This window comes from Bombina bombina, chromosome 2 (genome assembly GCF_027579735.1).
Source record: "Bombina bombina isolate aBomBom1 chromosome 2, aBomBom1.pri, whole genome shotgun sequence".
Lineage (NCBI taxonomy): Eukaryota > Metazoa > Chordata > Amphibia > Anura > Bombinatoridae > Bombina > Bombina bombina.
Window position 1 is genome coordinate 907,187,890 of NC_069500.1, and position 18,081 is coordinate 907,205,970.

Below are 18,081 nucleotides of genomic sequence, written 5' to 3' on the forward strand. Positions count from 1 at the left end.
TTTACGGGTATAATTATACCGCACTGAAAGTAAATAGCAAGTACCCTTGCTGACATTGAGTTATGACGTGCACCGAGAAATATGATGCTCGTCGTGAGAGGAAAAAGAGATAAAGAAAGAGAAGGATTTAAAGATAAATAGAAAGATAAGAGTGGGGAAAAGGAAAGAAGTGGGAGGAAGAGGGGGTTCTCATCAGTGGGGAAAAGGGGGAGGGGGTGAGGGGAAAAGAGGAGAAAAAAAAGGGGGGGGGGGAGCGGCCTGGATCATGTGTTATCACTGGGAAGGGTATGGTACCCAGGACTCATCTAATTAGTGGTCTCCAAATTTCTTTCATATATTCGTGGATTTCTATTCTGTCGTCCCTCATATATCTAAATCTTTCTAATGCCAAATGCCTATCTACTTGTGATTCCCATTCAGCAGTCTGAGGGATTCTATCTGATTTCCAATTTTTGGGAATGAGAGCTTAAAATACTTATTTTTTTAATTTAATTTCTCAGCGAATAAAGCTGTTTTTATTTTATCACTGCCTTTCTTGTTACTTGTGGACTTCCACATCTTGGGTATTGCATCCCATATGTAACAGCTCATAGACTCTCGCCACCTATATGAAAAAACAATTTATGTAAGAACTTACCTGATTAATTTATTTCATGGTGGCAAGAGTCCACAAGGCCCCACCCATTTGGGGGTTATATTTTTGGTTTGAATGCACATCTCTTTTCCTGCTCCTTTTTGAGATTTACTCCTAAACACCTCACCACTTGGCTGTAAGTTAAACTGAGGTATGTGTGTGATGGGTGTGGTATTTATAGGCTTTTGATGTTTGGGAAACTTTGCCGCCTCCTGGTAGGAATTTATATCCCATACATAACAGCTTGTAGACTCTCGCCACCATGAAAGAAAATACGTTATCAGGTTCGTTCATAAATAGTTTTTGATGTTTTAATTAGTTTCCCCAAAGTGGCTTATTCTGCCTAGTTTTAGAATAATAATGTACTAAGGAATATTGATTATGATTATCTGTTAGAGCATGTCATCTTATAACTATCGACCCTGCGAAGGGATTAAACACACAGAAGTGCTGCATGTACAATTAGCACTGCTTTAAGTTCAATACATCATTGGCAAGTTTTTTTGCTTGTTTTTTTTTTTTCTTGCAAAAGCAAGCTAAATAAATAATGAAGAGTGGTTAGTTTGAAAGCAAACTGCTGAAGTGAATGCTGTGACATCACAAGTCCTTTAGCAAAATGGGAACTAGATTTACTTTTGACAGTGTTTTGACACATGCTGGAAGTGTAATTACAAAAAAGAAAAAACTGTATTGTATTTCCAAAAAACAAGTGTAATTCCAAAAATGAAGATTGTACTTCCAAAAAAGAAATTGTATTTGAAAATTTCGATTTGTATTCATGTCACTATTTATGTACAATGATAAAGAATAACACACGCTTGCCTTTTTGAAAGCAATCTTATTCCATAGAACTAACAATAAAAATCCATGTCATTACTGTTTGAAATATATCTTATTAGTTACTATATCTTGACACAGCGTTGAGCTAAAGTGGGAAGTTACATTGTTTGAAGTGAGAAGAGCTCTCTTGCTCTCCCCCCCCTCTCTCTTGCTCTCCCCCTCTCTTTTGCTCTCCCCCCCCTCTCTCTTGCTCTCCCCCCCCTCTCTCTTGCTCTCCCCCCCTCTCTCTTGCTCTCCCCCCTCTCTCTTGCTCTCCCCCCCCTCTCTTGCTCTCCCCCCCCCTCTCTCTTGCTCTCCCCCCCTCTCTCTTGCTCTCCCCCCCCTCTCTTGCTCTCCCCCCCCTCTCTCTTGCTCTCCCCCCCTCTCTTGCTCTCCCCCCCTCTCTTGCTCTCCCCCCCTCTCTCTTGCTCTCCCCCCCCCTCTCTCTTGCTCTCCCCCCCCTCTCTTGCTCTCCCCCCCTCTCTCTTGCTCTCCCCCCCCTCTCTCTTGCTCTCCCCCCCCCCCCTCTCTCTTGCTCTCCCCCTCCCCTCTCTCTTGCTCTCCCCCCCCCCTCTCTCTTGCTCTCCCCCCCCCCTCTCTCTTGCTCTCCCCCCCCCTCTCTCTTGCTCTCCCCCCCCCCTCTCTCTTGCTCTCCCCCCCCCTCTCTCTTGCTCTCCCCCCCCTCTCTCTTGCTCTCCCCCCTCTCTCTCTTGCTCTCCCCCCTCTCTCTCTTGCTCTCCCCCCCTCTCTCTTGCTCTCCCCCCCTCTCTCTTGCTCTCCCCCCTCTCTCTTGCTCTCCCCCCCTCTCTCTTGCTCTCCCCCCCTCTCTCTTGCTCTCCCCCCCCTCTCTCTTGCTCTCCCCCCCTCTCTCTTGCTCTCCCCCCCCTCTCTCTTGCTCTCCCCCCCTCTCTCTTGCTCTCCCCCCCTCTCTTGCTCTCCCCCCCCTCTCTTGCTCTCCCCCCTCTCTCTCTTGCTCTCCCCCCCTCTCTCTCTTGCTCTCCCCCCCCCTCTCTCTTGCTCTCCCCCCCCCTCTCTCTTGCTCTCCCCCCCCTCTCTCTTGCTCTCCCCCCCCTCTCTCTTGCTCTCCCCCCCCTCTCTCTCTTGCTCTCCCCCCCTCTCTTTCTTGCTCTCCTCTCTCTTGCTCTCCTCTCTCTTCCTATCCCCCATCTCTCTTGCTCTCCTCCCTCTCTCTTGCTGCTCTCCCCCTCTCTTGCTGCTCTCCCCCCTCTCTCTTGCTGCTCTCCCCCCTCTCTCTTGCTGCTCTCCCCCTCTCTCTTGCTGCTCTCCCCCCTCTCTCTTGCTGCTCTCCCCCCTCTCTCTTGCTGCTCTCCCCCCTCTCTCTTGCTGCTCTCCCCCTCTCTCTCTTGCTGCTCTCCCCCTCTCTCTCTTGCTGCTCTCCCCCTCTCTCTCTTGCTGCTCTCCCCCTCTCTCTCTTGCTGCTCTCCCCCTCTCTCTCTTGCTGCTCTCCCCCTCTCTCTCTTGCTGCTCTCCCCCTCTCTCTCTTGCTGCTCTCCCCCTCTCTCTCTTGCTGCTCTCCCCCTCTCTCTCTTGCTGCTCTCCCCCTCTCTCTCTTGCTGCTCTCCCCCTCTCTCTCTTGCTGCTCTCCCCCTCTCTCTCTTGCTGCTCTCCCCCTCTCTCTCTTGCTGCTCTCCCCCTCTCTCTCTTGCTGCTCTCCCCCCTCTCTCTCTTGCTGCTCTCCCCCTCTCTCTCTTGCTGCTCTCCCCTCTCTCTGCTGCTCTCCCCCTCTCTCTCTTGCTGCTCTCCCCCTCTCTCTCTTGCTGCTCTCCCCCTCTCTCTCTTGCTGCTCTCCCCCTCTCTCTCTTGCTGCTCTCCCCCTCTCTCTCTTGCTGCTCTCCCCCTCTCTCTCTTGCTGCTCTCCCCCCCTCTCTCTTGCTGCTCTCCCCCTCTCTCTCTTGCTGCTCTCCCCCTCTCTCTCTTGCTGCTCTCCCCCTCTCTCTCTTGCTGCTCTCCCCCTCTCTCTCTTGCTGCTCTCCCCCCTCTCTCTCTTGCTGCTCTCCCCCTCTCTCTCTTGCTGCTCTCCCCCTCTCTCTCTTGCTGCTCTCCCCCTCTCTCTCTTGCTGCTCTCCCCCTCTCTCTCTTGCTGCTCTCCCCCTCTCTCTCTTGCTGCTCTCCCCCTCTCTCTCTCTTGCTGCTCTCCCCCTCTCTCTCTCTTGCTGCTCTCCCCCTCTCTCTCTCTTGCTGCTCTCCCCCTCTCTCTCTTGCTGCTCTCCCCCTCTCTCTCTTGCTCTCCCCCCCTCTCTCTTGCTCTCCCCCCCCCTCTCTCTTGCTCTCCCCCCCTCTCTCTTGCTCTCCCCCCCTCTCTCTTGCTCTCCCCCCCTCTCTCTTGCTCTCCCCCCCTCTCTCTTGCTCTCCCCCCCTCTCTCTTGCTCTCCCCCCCTCTCTCTTGCTCTCCCCCCCCTCTCTTTCTTGCTCTCCCCCTCTCTTTCTTGCTCTCCTCTCTCTTGCTCTCCTCTCTCTTCCTATCCCCCATCTCTCTTGCTCTCCTCCCTCTCTCTTGCTGCTCTCCCCCTCTCTCTTGCTGCTCTCCCCCCTCTCTCTTGCTGCTCTCCCCCTCTCTCTCTTGCTGCTCTCCCCCTCTCTCTTGCTGCTCTCCCCCTCTCTCTCTTGCTGCTCTCCCCCTCTCTCTCTTGCTGCTCTCCCCCTCTCTCTCTTGCTGCTCTCCCCCTCTCTCTCTTGCTGCTCTCCCCCTCTCTCTCTTGCTGCTCTCCCCCTCTCTCTCTTGCTGCTCTCCCCCTCTCTCTCTTGCTGCTCTCCCCCTCTCTCTCTTGCTGCTCTCCCCCTCTCTCTCTTGCTGCTCTCCCCCTCTCTCTCTTGCTGCTCTCCCCCCTCTCTCTCTTGCTGCTCTCCCCCTCTCTCTCTTGCTGCTCTCCCCCTCTCTCTCTTGCTGCTCTCCCCCTCTCTCTCTTGCTGCTCTCCCCCTCTCTCTCTTGCTGCTCTCCCCCTCTCTCTCTTGCTGCTCTCCCCCTCTCTCTCTTGCTGCTCTCCCCCTCTCTCTCTTGCTGCTCTCCCCCCTCTCTCTCTTGCTGCTCTCCCCCTCTCTCTCTTGCTGCTCTCCCCCTCTCTCTCTTGCTGCTCTCCCCCTCTCTCTCTTGCTGCTCTCCCCCTCTCTCTCTTGCTGCTCTCCCCCTCTCTCTCTTGCTGCTCTCCCCCTCTCTCTCTTGCTGCTCTCCCCCTCTCTCTCTTGCTGCTCTCCCCCTCTCTCTCTTGCTGCTCTCCCCCTCTCTCTCTTGCTGCTCTCCCCCTCTCTCTCTTGCTGCTCTCCCCCTCTCTCTCTTGCTGCTCTCCCCCTCTCTCTCTTGCTGCTCTCCCCCTCTCTCTCTTGCTGCTCTCCCCCTCTCTCTCTTGCTGCTCTCCCCCTCTCTCTCTTGCTGCTCTCCCCCTCTCTCTCTTGCTGCTCTCCCCCTCTCTCTCTTGCTGCTCTCCCCCTCTCTCTCTTGCTGCTCTCCCCCTCTCTCTCTTGCTGCTCTCCCCCCTCTCTCTCTTGCTGCTCTCCCCCCTCTCTCTCTTGCTGCTCTCCCCCCTCTCTCTCTTGCTGCTCTCCCCCCCTCTCTCTCTTGCTGCTCTCCCCCCTCTCTCTCTTGCTGCTCTCCCCCCTCTCTCTCTTGCTGCTCTCCCCCCTCTCTCTCTTGCTGCTCTCCCCCCTCTCTCTCTCTTGCTGCTCTCCCCCCTCTCTCTCTCTTGCTGCTCTCCCCCCTCTCTCTCTCTTGCTGCTCTCCCCCCTCTCTCTCTCTTGCTGCTCTCCCCCCTCTCTCTCTCTTGCTGCTCTCCCCCCCTCTCTCTCTCTTGCTGCTCTCCCCCCTCTCTCTCTCTCTTGCTGCTCTCCCCCCTCTCTCTCTCTCTTGCTGCTCTCCCCCCTCTCTCTCTCTTGCTGCTCTCCCCCCTCTCTCTCTCTTGCTGCTCTCCCCCCTCTCTCTCTCTTGCTGCTCTCCCCCCTCTCTCTCTTGCTGCTCTCCCCCCCTCTCTCTCTTGCTCTCCCCCTCTCTCTCTCTTGCTGCTCTCCCCCCTCTCTCTCTCTTGCTGCTCTCCCCCCTCTCTCTCTCTTGCTCTCCCCCCTCTCTCTCTCTCTCTTGCTCTCCCCCCTCTCTCTCTCTCTTGCTCTCCCCCCTCTCTCTCTCTCTCTCTTGCTCTCCCCCCTCTCTCTCTCTCTCTTGCTCTCCCCCCTCTCTCTCTCTCTCTTGCTCTCCCCCCTCTCTCTCTCTCTCTTGCTCTCCCCCTCCCCCCTCTCTCTCTCTCTCTTGCTCTCCCCCCTCTCTCTCGCTCTCCCCCCTCTCTCTCTCTCTCGCTCTCCCCCCTCTCTCTCTCTTGCTCTCCCCCCTCTCTCTCTCTTGCTCTCCCCCCCTCTCTCTCTCTTGCTCTCCCCCCTCTCTCTCTCTTGCTCTCCCCCCTCTCTCTCTCTCTCTCTTGCTCTCCCCCCTCTCTCTCTCTCTCTCTTGCTCTCCCCCCTCTCTCTCTCTCTCTTGCTCTCCCCCCTCTCTCTCTCTATCTTGCTCTCCCCCCTCTCTCTCTCTCTCTCTTGCTCTCCCCCCCTCTCTCTCTCTCTCTCTTGCTCTCCCCCCTCTCTCTCTCTCTCTCTCTCTCTCTCTTGCTGCTCTCCCCCTCTCTCTCTCTCTCTCTCTTGCTCTCCCCCCCTCTCTCTCTCTCTCTCTCTCTTGCTCTCCCCCCTCTCTCTCTCTCTCTCTTGCTCTCCCCCCTCTCTCTCTCTCTCTCTTGCTCTCTCCCCCTCTCTCTTGCTCTCTCTCCCTCTCTCTTGCTCTCTCTCTCTCCCCCCCCCCCTCTTTTGCGTGCTCTCACGGCCACGCCCCTGCCCCCACCACGCTGCTTTATATATATATATATATATATATATATATATATATATATATATATATTTTTTTTTTTATTTTTTTTTTTTATTTTTTTTTTTTTAAATCCCAAAGACATATTGTGAAAACCTAATATACATTTATTTTATTCTTCTAGACAACCGACTACATTAATGCCAGTTTTATGGATGGATACAAACGCAAAAACGCATATATTGCAACTCAAGGTAACATGAAGTACCACAGCACTAGTTGTTTAAAGAATCCAAATGTTAATGTGCAACAGTAATATCCTAGTACAATATATTTTATTTCCTTCTTAATATAAGGAGAGTCCATGGCATCATTCCTTACTGTTGGGAAATACTGAACCTGGCCACCAGGAGGAGGCAAAGACACCCCTGCCAAAGGCTTAAATACCTCTCCCACTTCCCCCATCCCCCAGTCATTATTTGCCGTTTGTCACAGGAGGATGACAGCGAAGTGTCAGTTTCGGAGTAGTTTTCACTGCCTGCTTGTTTCCTCACTCAAGTCCATGTCAGGAGTGATGGAAATGCTACAAGACTGTCACACTTGAGAGGCTGTGTTTCTGTTCCACATCATGGATTCTGGTAAGATCGTTTCAATTTTTACTTATGTTGAAAACACTAGAAGACAGGGTCATAGTGTGGCTCCTTTTATCTTAATAGAATAATGTGTTAATATCTCCTTAGTGGGATTATTGAACAGTGGGGATTAATCAAATGTGATGCTTTGATTTTAGACTGCTTTATGTGTCAGATTTATTGGGCTCATAGACTGTTCGTTATGTGGCTGGAACGCACAGGATTTCACTTTCAGTGCTGTACAGCTTTAGCTTGGTGCACTTTCTCATAGCAGGGGCGGTCCTGCCTTGCGCACCATTTGACCGGGAGTGGTCTCGCTTTCATTTCCTCTTTCCTGACTGAACTGACTGTCGGAGAAGACGCTTTTTCTCTGTATTGTCTGGATCTAGGAGGTGGTAAGTGCCCCAGCCATTGGGGGTATAAAGGTGCCCTTTTTTTTTCTTTCTTTTTTTTGAGAAATAAAATCTATCATTTTATTTTCTGTGTTCTACTATCATTAGCTTAAGCTATGGAGGATTCTGAGATACTAGAGATTACTCCCTCTATTCCAAATAGGAATACCTGTTTATATTGTGAGGAGGCCTTGGTATGCCCGCCCTCTCAACTATGTTCCAGTTACCTTGAACACGTTATTAGGTCTAAGAAGGTTAACCCCTTTAGTACCACTGAACCGTCCACCTCTGAGGACTCGCTGTCCCGTGAAGTGTATACCCATCCGTAATCATCTTCTACACACGCAGCTTCCCGTAGCATGCCTGATCCTCTATCTGGAGGGAGCCTTTTACCATCATATTTTACAGAGCAGTTAAAAACGGCAGTGTCTGAGGCTCTCAGTGCTTTACCTCGCCCTGCTAATCGCAAGCGAAAGGTAAATAGGTAATAGCTCTCCTGCCCAGGGGTCATTATGTGATTTATTGGATTTATCTGTTCTAACTCAGTTATCAGAGGATGGGTCACGATCTGAGGCTTCAGAGGGTGAACTTTCTGGGTCGGAGTCTGCTACCTCTAAGCCTCTTGCTGCGGAGGAACCGGCCTTTAGATTTAAGATTGAACACTTACGTTTTTTTCTAAAAGAGGTCCTGTCTACATTAGAAGTTCCAGAGGCCAAGCTGCCTGATGAACCTTTGATTCCTAAAATAGACCGGGTGTACGATGACAGGGTAGTGCTGTTAACTTTTCCTGTGCCTGCAAAGATGGCAAACTTTATTAAAAACGAATGGGACAGAATTGGATCTTCATTTTCCCCTTCGTCTTCCTTTAAGAAATTATTCCTGGTCCCAGACTCTCAATTGGAATTGTGTTAAGGTGGATGACACTATCTCCACGCTTGCAAAACGTACTACTATCCTGCTTGAGGATAGCTCGTCGTTCAGTGAGCCGTTGGATAAGAAGATGTAAACTTTTCTAAGAAAGATGTTCCAACATACGTGATACTTGTTTCAACCGGCAGCAGCTGTTGCCTCGGTTGCTGGAGCAGCTACCTACTGGTGTGACTCCTTATCGGAAAGACCAGAAAAGAGGGAAGCCTTTCTGGGGTGCGTGCCGGATCTGTCCTCCTTAGGTGTCATTGTACCTATCGCAGAAAGAGGTTTAGGATACTATTCAAACCTTCGTAGTCCCAAAGGAGGAGGGAACGTTTTGCCCAATCCTGGACCTAAAGTGCTTAAAAAAAATTCTAAACGTCCCCTCGTTCAAGATGGAGATAAGGTTCATCCTTCCCTTAGTTCAGGAAGGACACTTCATGACCACTATATATCTAAAGGATGCGTACCTCCACGTTCCGATCCACAGGGATAACTTCCAGTTCCTAAGGTTTGTGTTCCTGGACCAGCACTTCTAGTTCACTGCACTTCCGTTTGGTCTAGCTACTGCTCCAAAAAATTTTACGAAGGTTCTAGGAGCTCTTCTAGCCGTTGCCAGAACCCGGGGTATAGCAGTAGCTCCCTACTTGGATGATATTCTGGTATAAGCACCATCTTTTTGTCTGGCGGAGGACCATTCGGAATCTCATCTCTTCTTCGATCTCATGGATGGAAGATAAACATAGAAAAAAGTTCTTATTCCAACCACCAGGGTAAAATTTCTGGGTACTTTTAATAGACTCCATATCCATGAGGATATTTCTAACAGACCAGAGGCGTTCCATGCTTGCTTCGGCATGTCTTGCCCTCCGGACCTCCTTAAGGCCCTCTGTGGCTCAGTGTATGGAGGTAATTGGTCTCATGGTGTCCAGCATGGACATCATTCCCTTTGCCAGGTTCCGTCTCAGACCGCTGCAACTGTGCATGCTGAGACAGTGGAACGGCTATTATTTCGGATCTGTCTCAACAGATCTCTCTGGACAACCGGTCGAGAGAATCGCTCTCTTGGTGGCTCTGTCCAGATCTGTCCCAAGGGACATCCTTCTTAGGACCATCCTGGGAGATTGTGACTACCGATGCAAGTCTATCAGGATGGGGAGCTTTTTAGGGTGTCAAGAAGGCCTGTGGACTCAGAAGGAACGCTCCCTCCCGATCAACATTCTGGAACTTCGAGCAATCTTCAATGCTCTAAAGGCTTGGCCCCTTCTGGGTTCGTCCCGTTCTATCAGATTCCAGTTCTATCAGATTCCAGTCAGACAATATAACCGCTGTGGCTTACATCAACCATCAGGGGGAACGAGAAGCTCCCTAGCAATGAAGGAGGTATCTCAAATTCTGGAGTGGGCAGAGGCCCACAGCTGTTCGCTGTCAGAAATCCACATTCCGGTTGTGGACAACTGGGAAGCAGATTTTCTGAGCAGACAATCCTTTTATCCGGGTCAATGGTGTCTCCATCCCGAAGTGTTTGCAGAGATATGCAGCAAGTGGGGGACGCCGGAGATAGATCTCATGACGTCTCGTCTCAATACCAAGCTACCCAGATATGGTTCAAGGTCCAGGGATCCTCAGGGGGAGCTAATAGATGCATTAGTAGTGCTTTGGAGGTTCAGTCTAATTTTACTTTTTCCCGCTGTTTCGACTTCTTCCTCATGAAGTGGCCCGCATCAAGCAGACATCAGTGATACTGATTGCTACATCGTGGCCTCGAAGGATGTGGTTCGCGGACCTGGTGAGGATGTCATCTTCTCCTCCGTGGACGTTATCTTGTCGCAGGGATCTGCTGGAACAAGGTCCTTTTGTTCATCAAAATCTAGATACTCTGAGGCTGACTGCGTGGAGATTGAACGCTTAGTCCTAGCCAAGAGAGGTTTTTCTGAGAGAGTGATTGATACTCCCATTAAAGCTCGTAAGTCGGTTACTCGTCGCATCTATTATAAGGTGTGGAAAACCTACTTATTCTGGTGTGAAGAGCGTGGATTTTCCTGGCATAAAGTTAAGGTTGCCAGGATCCTATCGTTATTCCAGGATGGTCTGGAGAAGGGCCTTTCTGCCAGTTCCCTGAGGGGACAGATTTCTGCCCCATCTGTTTTACTGCACAAGAGGCTCTCAGAGCTTCCCAATGCACAGTCCTTTTGTTAAGGCTCTGATTATTATCAGACCTGTGTTTAGATCTAAGGCTCCTCCTTGGAGTCTAAATCTTGTTCTTAAGGTGTTGAAACGGGCTCCATTTGAGCCTATGCATGAGATTGACATTAAATTGTTGTCCTGGAAGGTTCTTTTTCTACTGGCTATTGCTTCTGCGCGCAGAGTATTTGAGATTGCCGCCTTGCAATGTGAGCCTCCTTATCTGTTCAACTCTGACAAGGCTGTGCTAAGTTAGGTTTTCTTCCTAAGGTCGTGTCAGACCGCAACATCAATCAAGAAATTGTGGTTCTTTTCTTGTGTCCAAATCCTCCTCCTGCAAAGGAACGTTTGCTTCATAATCTGGACCTGGTTCGCGCCTTGAAGTTCTACCTTCAGGCTGCTAATGATTTTAGACAAACTTAGTCTTTGTCTATTCAGGGAAGCGAAAGGGACAGAAGGTCTCTTCAACTTCCTTATCTTTTTGGTTAAGGAGTGTTATCCTCGCTTATGAGACAGCAGGACATAAACCTCTTTAGAGGATTACGGCTCATTCTACTAGAGCAGTGGCTTCCTCTTGGGCCTTTAAGAACGAGGCCACTATGGATCAGATTTGTAAGGCGGCTACCTGGTCCTCCTTACATACTTTTTCTAAATTTTACAAGGTTGATGTTTTTGCTTCGACTGAAGCAGCTTTCAGGAGAAAGGTTTTGCAGGCTGTGGTGCCCTCGGATTAGGGTCCTCCTTTTTTTTGTCCCTCACGTTATCATTCAGTGTCCTCTAGAGCTTGGGTATAAGTTTCCCAACAGTAGGAAAAGATGCCGTGGACTCTCCTTATATTAAGAAGGAAAACATAAATTATTATGCTTACCAGATAATTTAATTTCCTTCTGTATAAGAAGTCCACGGCCCCCGCCTATGTTCTCCGATGGTTGGCCCTCTAAATTCTATTTTTCTTCTGGCACCATTTATTGATATTTTTCCTACTGTTCCTTGTTCCCTCGGCAGAATGACTGGGGGATGGGGGAGAGGTATTTAAGCTGGGGTGTCTTGCCTACTCCTGGTGGCCAGTTTCAGTATTTCCCAACAGTAAGGAATGATGCCGTGGACTTTCCTTATACAGAATGAAATTAAATTATCTGGTTAGCATAATTCATTTAAATGCAATATTGTATTACATTTATAAATTCACATGGAATTCCAGGCATCCACTGTGATTTTTATAGTCACTAATTTGGCAAATAAAAACTTGAAAATGAATAGGATGAGGATGACATTGACGAGATATAGTACACCCTTGTGATTGCTTCCAACCTGGTACTTTACATCTGAAATTACGAACTTAAATCTGCAGAATGATCTTTATTCTAATATAGAACTGACTAGTCCTAAAGCCCGTGTACACGGGCCATTTTTTGTAGTACAGCGGTCCCACTCCTTGCTCTCTCTCCCCCTCTCTTTTTTGCTCTCTCTCCCCCTCTCTTTTTTGCTCTCTCTCCCCCTCTCTTTTTTGCTCTCTCTCCCTCCTCTTTTGCTCTCTCTCCCCCTCTCTTTTTTGCTCTCTCTCCCTCCTCTTTTGCTCTCTCTCCCTCTTCTCTCTTGCTCTCTCTCCCTCTTCTCTTTTGCTCTCTCTCCCTCTTCTCTTTTGCTCTCTCTCCCTCTTCTCTTTTGCTCTCTCTCCCTCTTCTCTTTTGCTCTCTCTCCCTCTTCTCTTTTGCTCTCTCTCCCTCTTCTCTTTTGCTCTCTCTCCCTCTTCTCTTTTGCTCTCTCTCCCTCTTCTCTTTTGCTCTCTCTCCCCTCTTTTGCTCTCTCTCCCTCCTCTCTTTTGCTCTCTCTCCATCCTCTCTTTTGCTCTCTCTCCCTCCTCTCTTTTGCTCTCTCTCCCTCCTCTCTTTTGCTCTCTCTCCCTCCTCTCTTTTGCTCTCTCTCCCTCCTCTCTTTTGCTCTCTCTCCCTCCTCTCTTTTGCTCTCTCTCCCTCCTCTCTTTTGCTCTCTCTCCCTCCTCTCTTTTGCTCTCTCTCCCTCCTCTCTTTTGCTCTCTCTCCTCCTCTCTTTTGCTCTCTCTCCCTCCTCTCTTTTGCTCTCCCCCCCCCCCTCTTTTGCTCTCCCCCCCTCCTCTCTTTTGCTCTCCCCCCCTCCTCTCTTTTGCTCTCCCCCCCTCCTCTCTTTTGCTCTCTCTCCCTCCTCTCTTGCTCTCCCCCCCTCTCTTGCTCTCTCTCCCTCCTCTCTCTTGCTCTCTCTCCCTCCTCTCTTTTGCTCTCCCCCCCTCTCTTGCTCTCTCTCCCTCCTCTCTCTTGCTCTCTCTCCCTCTTGCGATTTCCCCCCCCCTCTTGCGATTTCCCCCCCCCTCTTGCGCTCCCCCCCCCCTCTTGCGCTCCCCCCCCCCCTCTTGCGCTCCCCCCCCCCCTCTTGCGCTCCCCCCCCCCTCTTGCGCTCCCCCCCCTTGCGCTCCCCCCCCCCTCTTGCGCTTCCCCCCCCCTCTTGCGCTTCCCCCCCCTCTTGCGCTTCCCCCCCCCTCTTGCGCTTCCCCCCCCTCTTGCGCTTCCCCCCCTCTTGCGCTTCCCCCCCTCGTGCGCTTCCCCCCCCTCGTGCGCTTCCCCCCCTCGTGCGCTTTCCCCCCCCTCGTGCGCTTCCCCCCCTCGTGCGCTTCCCCCCCTCGTGCGCTTTCCCCCCCTCGTGCGCTTTCCCCCCCCTCGTGCGCTTTCCCCCCCCTCGTGCGCTTTCCCCCCCCTCGTGCGCTTTCCCCCCCCTCGTGCGCTTTCCCCCCCCTCGTGCGCTTTCCCCCCCTCGTGCGCTTTCCCCCCCCTCGTGCGCTTTCCCCCCCCCTCGTGCGCTTTCCCCCCCTCGTGCGCTTTCCCCCCCTCGTGCGCTTTCCCCCCCTCCTCTCTTTTGCTCTCTCTCTCTCCTCTCTTTTGCTCTCTCCCTCCTCTCTTTTGCTCTCCCCCCCTCCTCTCTTTTGCTCTCCCCCCCTCCTCTCTTTTGCTCTCTCTCCCTCCTCTCTTGCTCTCCCTCCTCTCTCTTGCTCTCTCTCCCTCCTCTCTCTTGCTCTCTCTCCCTCCTCTCTTTTGCTCTCCCCCCTCTCTTGCTCTCTCTCCCTCCTCTCTCTTGCTCTCTCTCCTCTCTTGCTCTCCCCCCTCTCTTGCGCTCTCTCTCCCTCCTCTCTATTGCTCTCCCCCCCTCTTTTGCTCTCCCCCCCTCTTTTGCTCTCCCCCCCTCTTTTGCTCTCTCTCCCTCTTTTGCTCTCTCTCTCTCCCTCCTCTCTTTTGCTCTCTCTCCCTCCTCTCTTTTGCTCTCTCTCCCTCCTCTCTTTTGCTCTCTCTCCCTCCTCTCTTTTGCTCTCTCTCCCTCCTCTCTTTTGTTCTCTCTCCCTCCTCTCTTTTGTTCTCTCTCACTCCTCTCTTTTGTTCTCTCTCCCTCCTCTCTTTTGTTCTCTCTCTCCCTCCTCTCTTTTGCTCTCCCCCCATCTTTTGCTCTCCCCCCCTCTTTTGCTCTCCCCCCCTCCTCTCTCTTGCTCTCCCCCATCTTTTGCTCTCCCCCCCTCCTCTCTCTTGCTCTCCCCCCCTCCTCTCTTTTGCTCTCTCTCCCTCCTCTCTTGCACTCCCCCCCTCTCTTGCTCTCTCTCCCTCCTCTCTCTTGCTCTCTCTCCCTCCTCTCTTTTGCTCTCTCTCCCTCCTCTCTTTTGCTCTCTCTCCCTCCTCTCTTTTGCTCTCCCCCCCCCTCTTGCGCTTTCCCCCCCTCTTGCGCTTTCCCCCCCTCTTGCGCTTCCCCCCCCCTCTTGCGCTTCCCCCCCCCCCACCTTGCGCTCTCCCCCCCCCCCTTGCGCTCTCCCCCCCCCTTGCGCTCTCCCCCCCCTCTTGCGCTCTCCCCCCCCCTCTTGCGCTCTCCCCCCCTCTTGCGCTCTCCCCCCCTCTTGCGCTCACCCCCCCTCTTGCTCACCCCCCCCCCCCTCTTGCTCACCCCCCCCCTCTTGCTCACCCCTCCCCTCTTGCTCACCCCCCTCTCTCTTGCTCTCTCTCCCTCCTCTCTTTTGCTCTCCCTCCCCCTCTTTTGCTCTCCCCCCCCTCCTCTCTTTTGCTCTCCCCCCCTCCTCTCTTTTGCTCTCCCCCCCCTCCTCTCTTTTGCTCTCCCCCCCCTCCTCTCTTTTGCTCTCCCCCCCCTCCTCTCTTTTGCTCTCCCCCCCCTCCTCTCTTTTGCTCTCCCCCTCCTCTTTTGCTCTCCCCCCTCTCTTTTGCTCTCCCCCCTCTCTTTTGCTCTCCCCCCCCCCTCTCTTGCTCTCCCCCCCCCCTCTCTTGCTCTCCCCCCCCCCTCTCTTTTGCTCTCCCCCCCCTCTCTTTTGCTCTCCCCCCCTCTCTTTTGCTCTCCCCCCCTCTCTTTTGCTCTCCCCCCCCCTCTCTTTTGCTCTCCCCCCCTCTCTTTTGCTCTCCCCCCTCTCTTTTGCTCTCCCCCCCCTCTCTTTTGCTCTCCCCCCCCCCTCTCTTTTGCTCTCCCCCCCCCCCTCTCTTTTGCTCTCCCCCCCCCTCTTTTGCTCTCTCTCCCTCTTTTGCTCTCTCTCCCTCTTTTGCTCTCTCTCTCTCCCTCCTCTCTTTTGCTCTCTCTCCCTCCTCTCTTTTGCTCTCTCTCCCTCCTCTCTTTTGCTCTCTCTCCCTCCTCTCTTTTGCTCTCTCTCCCTCCTCTCTTTTGCTCTCTCTCCCTCCTCTCTTTTGCTCTCTCCCTCCTCTCTTTTGCTCTCTCTCCCTCCTCTCTTTTGTTCTCTCTCCCTCCTCTCTTTTGTTCTCTCTCCCTCCTCTCTTTTGTTCTCTCTCCCTCCTCTCTTTTGTTCTCTCTCTCCCTCCTCTCTTTTGCTCTCCCCCCATCTTTTGCTCTCCCCCCCCTCTTTTGCTCTCCTCCTCTCTCTTGCTCTCCCCCCATCTTTTGCTCTCCCCCCCTCTTTTGCTCTCCCCCCCTCTTTTGCTCTCCCCCCCTCCTCTCTCTTGCTCTCCCCCCTCCTCTCTTTTGCTCTCCCTCCCCCTCTTTTGCTCTCCCCCCCTCCTCTCTTTTGCTCTCCCCCCCCTCCTCTCTTTTGCTCTCCCCCCCCTCCTCTCTTTTGCTCTCCCCCCCTCCTCTCTTTTGCTCTCCCCCCCCTCCTCTCTTTTGCTCTCCCCCCCTCCTCTCTTTTGCTCTCCCCCCCTCCTCTCTTTTGCTCTCCCCCCCTCCTCTCTTTTGCTCTCCCCCCCTCCTCTCTTTTGCTCTCCCCCTCCTCTCTTTTGCTCTCCCCCCCCCCTCTCTTGCTCTCCCCCCCCCTCTCTTTTGCTCTCCCCCCCCTCTCTTTTGCTCTCCCCCCCTCTCTTTTGCTCTCCCCCCTCTCTTTTGCTCTCCCCCCTCTCTTTTGCTCTCCCCCCCCCTCTCTTTTGCTCTCCCCCCCCCCTCTCTTTTGCTCTCCTCCCCCCCCCCTCTCTTTTGCTCTCCCCCCCCCTCTCTTTTGCTCTCCCCCCCCCCTCTCTTTTGCTCTCCCCCCCCTCTCTTTTGCTCTTCCCCCCCCTCTCTTTTGCTGTCCCCCCCCCTCTCTTTTGCTCTCCCCCCCCCTCTCTTTTGCTCTCCCCCCCCCTCTCTTTTGCTCTCCCCCCCCCTCTTTTGCTCTCCCCCCCCTCTCTTTTGCTCTCCCCCCCCTCTCTTTTGCTCTCCCCCCCCCTCTCTTTTGCTCTCCCCCCCCCTCTCTTTTGCTCTCCCCCCCCCTCTCTTTTGCTCTCCCCCCCCTCTTTTGCGCTCTCTTTCCCCCCCCTCTTTTGCGCTCTCTTTCCCCCCTCTCTTTTGCGCTCTTTCCCCCCTCTCTTTTGCGCTCTCTTTCCCCCCTCTCTTTTGCGCTCTCTTTCCCCCCTCTCTTTTGCGCTCTCTTTCCCCCCTCTCTTTTGCGCTCTCTTTCCCCCCTCTCTTTTGCGCTCTCTTTCCCCCCTCTCTTTTGCGCTCTCTTTCCCCCCTCTCTTTTGCGCTCTCTCCCCCCCCCCTCTCTTTTGCGCTCTCTCCCCCCCTCTCTTTTGCGCTTTCTCCCCCCTCTCTGTTGCGCTCTCTTTCTCCCCCCTCTCTTTTGCGCTCTCTCCCCCCTCTCTTTTGCGTTCTCTCTTCCCCCCACTCTTTTGCGCTCTCTCTTCCCCCCTCTTTTGCGCTCTCTCTTCCCCCCTCTCTTTTGCGCTCTCTCTCTCTTCCCCCCTCTCTTTTGCGCTCTCTCTCTCTTCCCCCCTCTCTTTTGCGCTCTCTCTCTTCCCCCCTCTCTTTTGCGCTCTCTTCCCCCCCCCCCACTCTTTTGCGCTCTCTCTCTCTCTTCCCCCCTCTCTTTTGCGCTCTCTCTCTCTCTCTCTTCCCCCCTCTCTTTTGCGCTCTCTCTCTTCCCCCCTCTCTTTTGCGCTCTCTTCCCCCCCCCCCACTCTTTTGCGCTCTCTCTCTCTTCCCCCCCCCCCCCCCCCCCCCCACTCTTTTGCGCTCTCTCTTTCCATTTAAGAAGAAAAAGAGTCCACAGCTGCATTCATTACTTTTGGGAAATAAGAACTTGGCCACCAGGAGGATGCAAAGACACCCCAGCCAAAGGCTTAAATACTCCTCCCACTCCCCTCATCCCCCCAGTCATTCTTTGCCTTTCGTCCCAGGAGGTTGGCAGAGAAGTGTCAGAATTTTTGTATGAAAGTTAGAGTCTGGAGATGCAGGGAGATTCCTGTTAACAGCTCCTCATCGGCGTTGTCGCTCCGCTGCCTGCTTTCTTCTCTCAAGTCCATGGCGGAGGCGATGCTACTATCCGTCACACTTGAAAGGCTGTGTTCCTATTCCACTGCATAGATTCTGGTAAGATCGTTTCATTTTACTTTATTTCTCAATGTACTGTAATGGGAATGTTTTCCCTAGAGGTTACCACCTTGTGGGTCTATCTTATCACAAGGGTCTCAGTGAGTCTCTTTTAGTATCTGGGAATTGAGGGTTAATATCTCCTGAGGGGGGTTATTGAACAGGTGGGTTTATAATTATGTTATGTAATTTCAACCTGCTTACGTGTGATGTTTATGGGCTCATGATTTGTAACATCGAGGCCTTTGGAAGTGATGCAGCCTTTTGGATGGGCATGCTTTTTTGGACTGTACGGTTCACCTTGTGTCGGGCGTGGTTACGTTCAGTTTTCCATTTACGCATTCCCGACCGTGTGGCGAAGGAAATATTCTAGTCTGCAGGGGTCTGGTCATAGGAGGTGGTGAGTGCCCCAGCCATTGTAGGTGTCAGGTGCCATTTTTGTTTTACTACTTTAGTCCATATTTATATATCCTCTACCAGTTATGGAGGATTCTGATGCTAAAACTGCTAATTTCAGATTCAGTGACGGAGGATTCTGATACTGAGACTATTTTGATTTCAGATTCTGTGTCCGGTGACAAATCCGGACTGGCCTCGTTGGCACATGTCAACCAGTTTTGTTCTGTAAGCCATTTTAGAGCGCCTGGTTCCTCGGGCTCAGGGAATCAAGGGACAGCTGAGCCATCCGCCTCTGTGGGTCCTGTCCTCCGAGAGGCGAGTTCCCTACCAATTCATACTTCTACACATGCAGGTAACCCAGTTTGATTCCTCCATGCAGGGTGGCGTTTTCCCCCTGGAGGTTGCAGCATGTTTTCACTTCCACATAATGTTGGCGATTGTTCGTCTGCAGAGTCCAGAGGTTTATTTGAGAATGTGCTCGTGCCCTATTGTCCTGGGCCCTTCCGCCT

The 18,081-nt window shown here is 52.6% G+C and overlaps 1 protein-coding gene across 1 annotated transcript in view; it reads left to right on the forward strand.

Moving 5' to 3' along the window:
* LOC128647370 (tyrosine-protein phosphatase non-receptor type 9) overlaps positions 1-18,081 on the forward strand; it is a 258,630-nt gene that overhangs the window by 199,688 nt on the left and 40,861 nt on the right. The window contains exon 9 of the mRNA XM_053700155.1: positions 6,434-6,503. Within this exon, the coding sequence (XP_053556130.1) occupies positions 6,434-6,503 (70 nt within the window). The remainder of the gene's footprint in view (positions 1-6,433; positions 6,504-18,081) is intronic.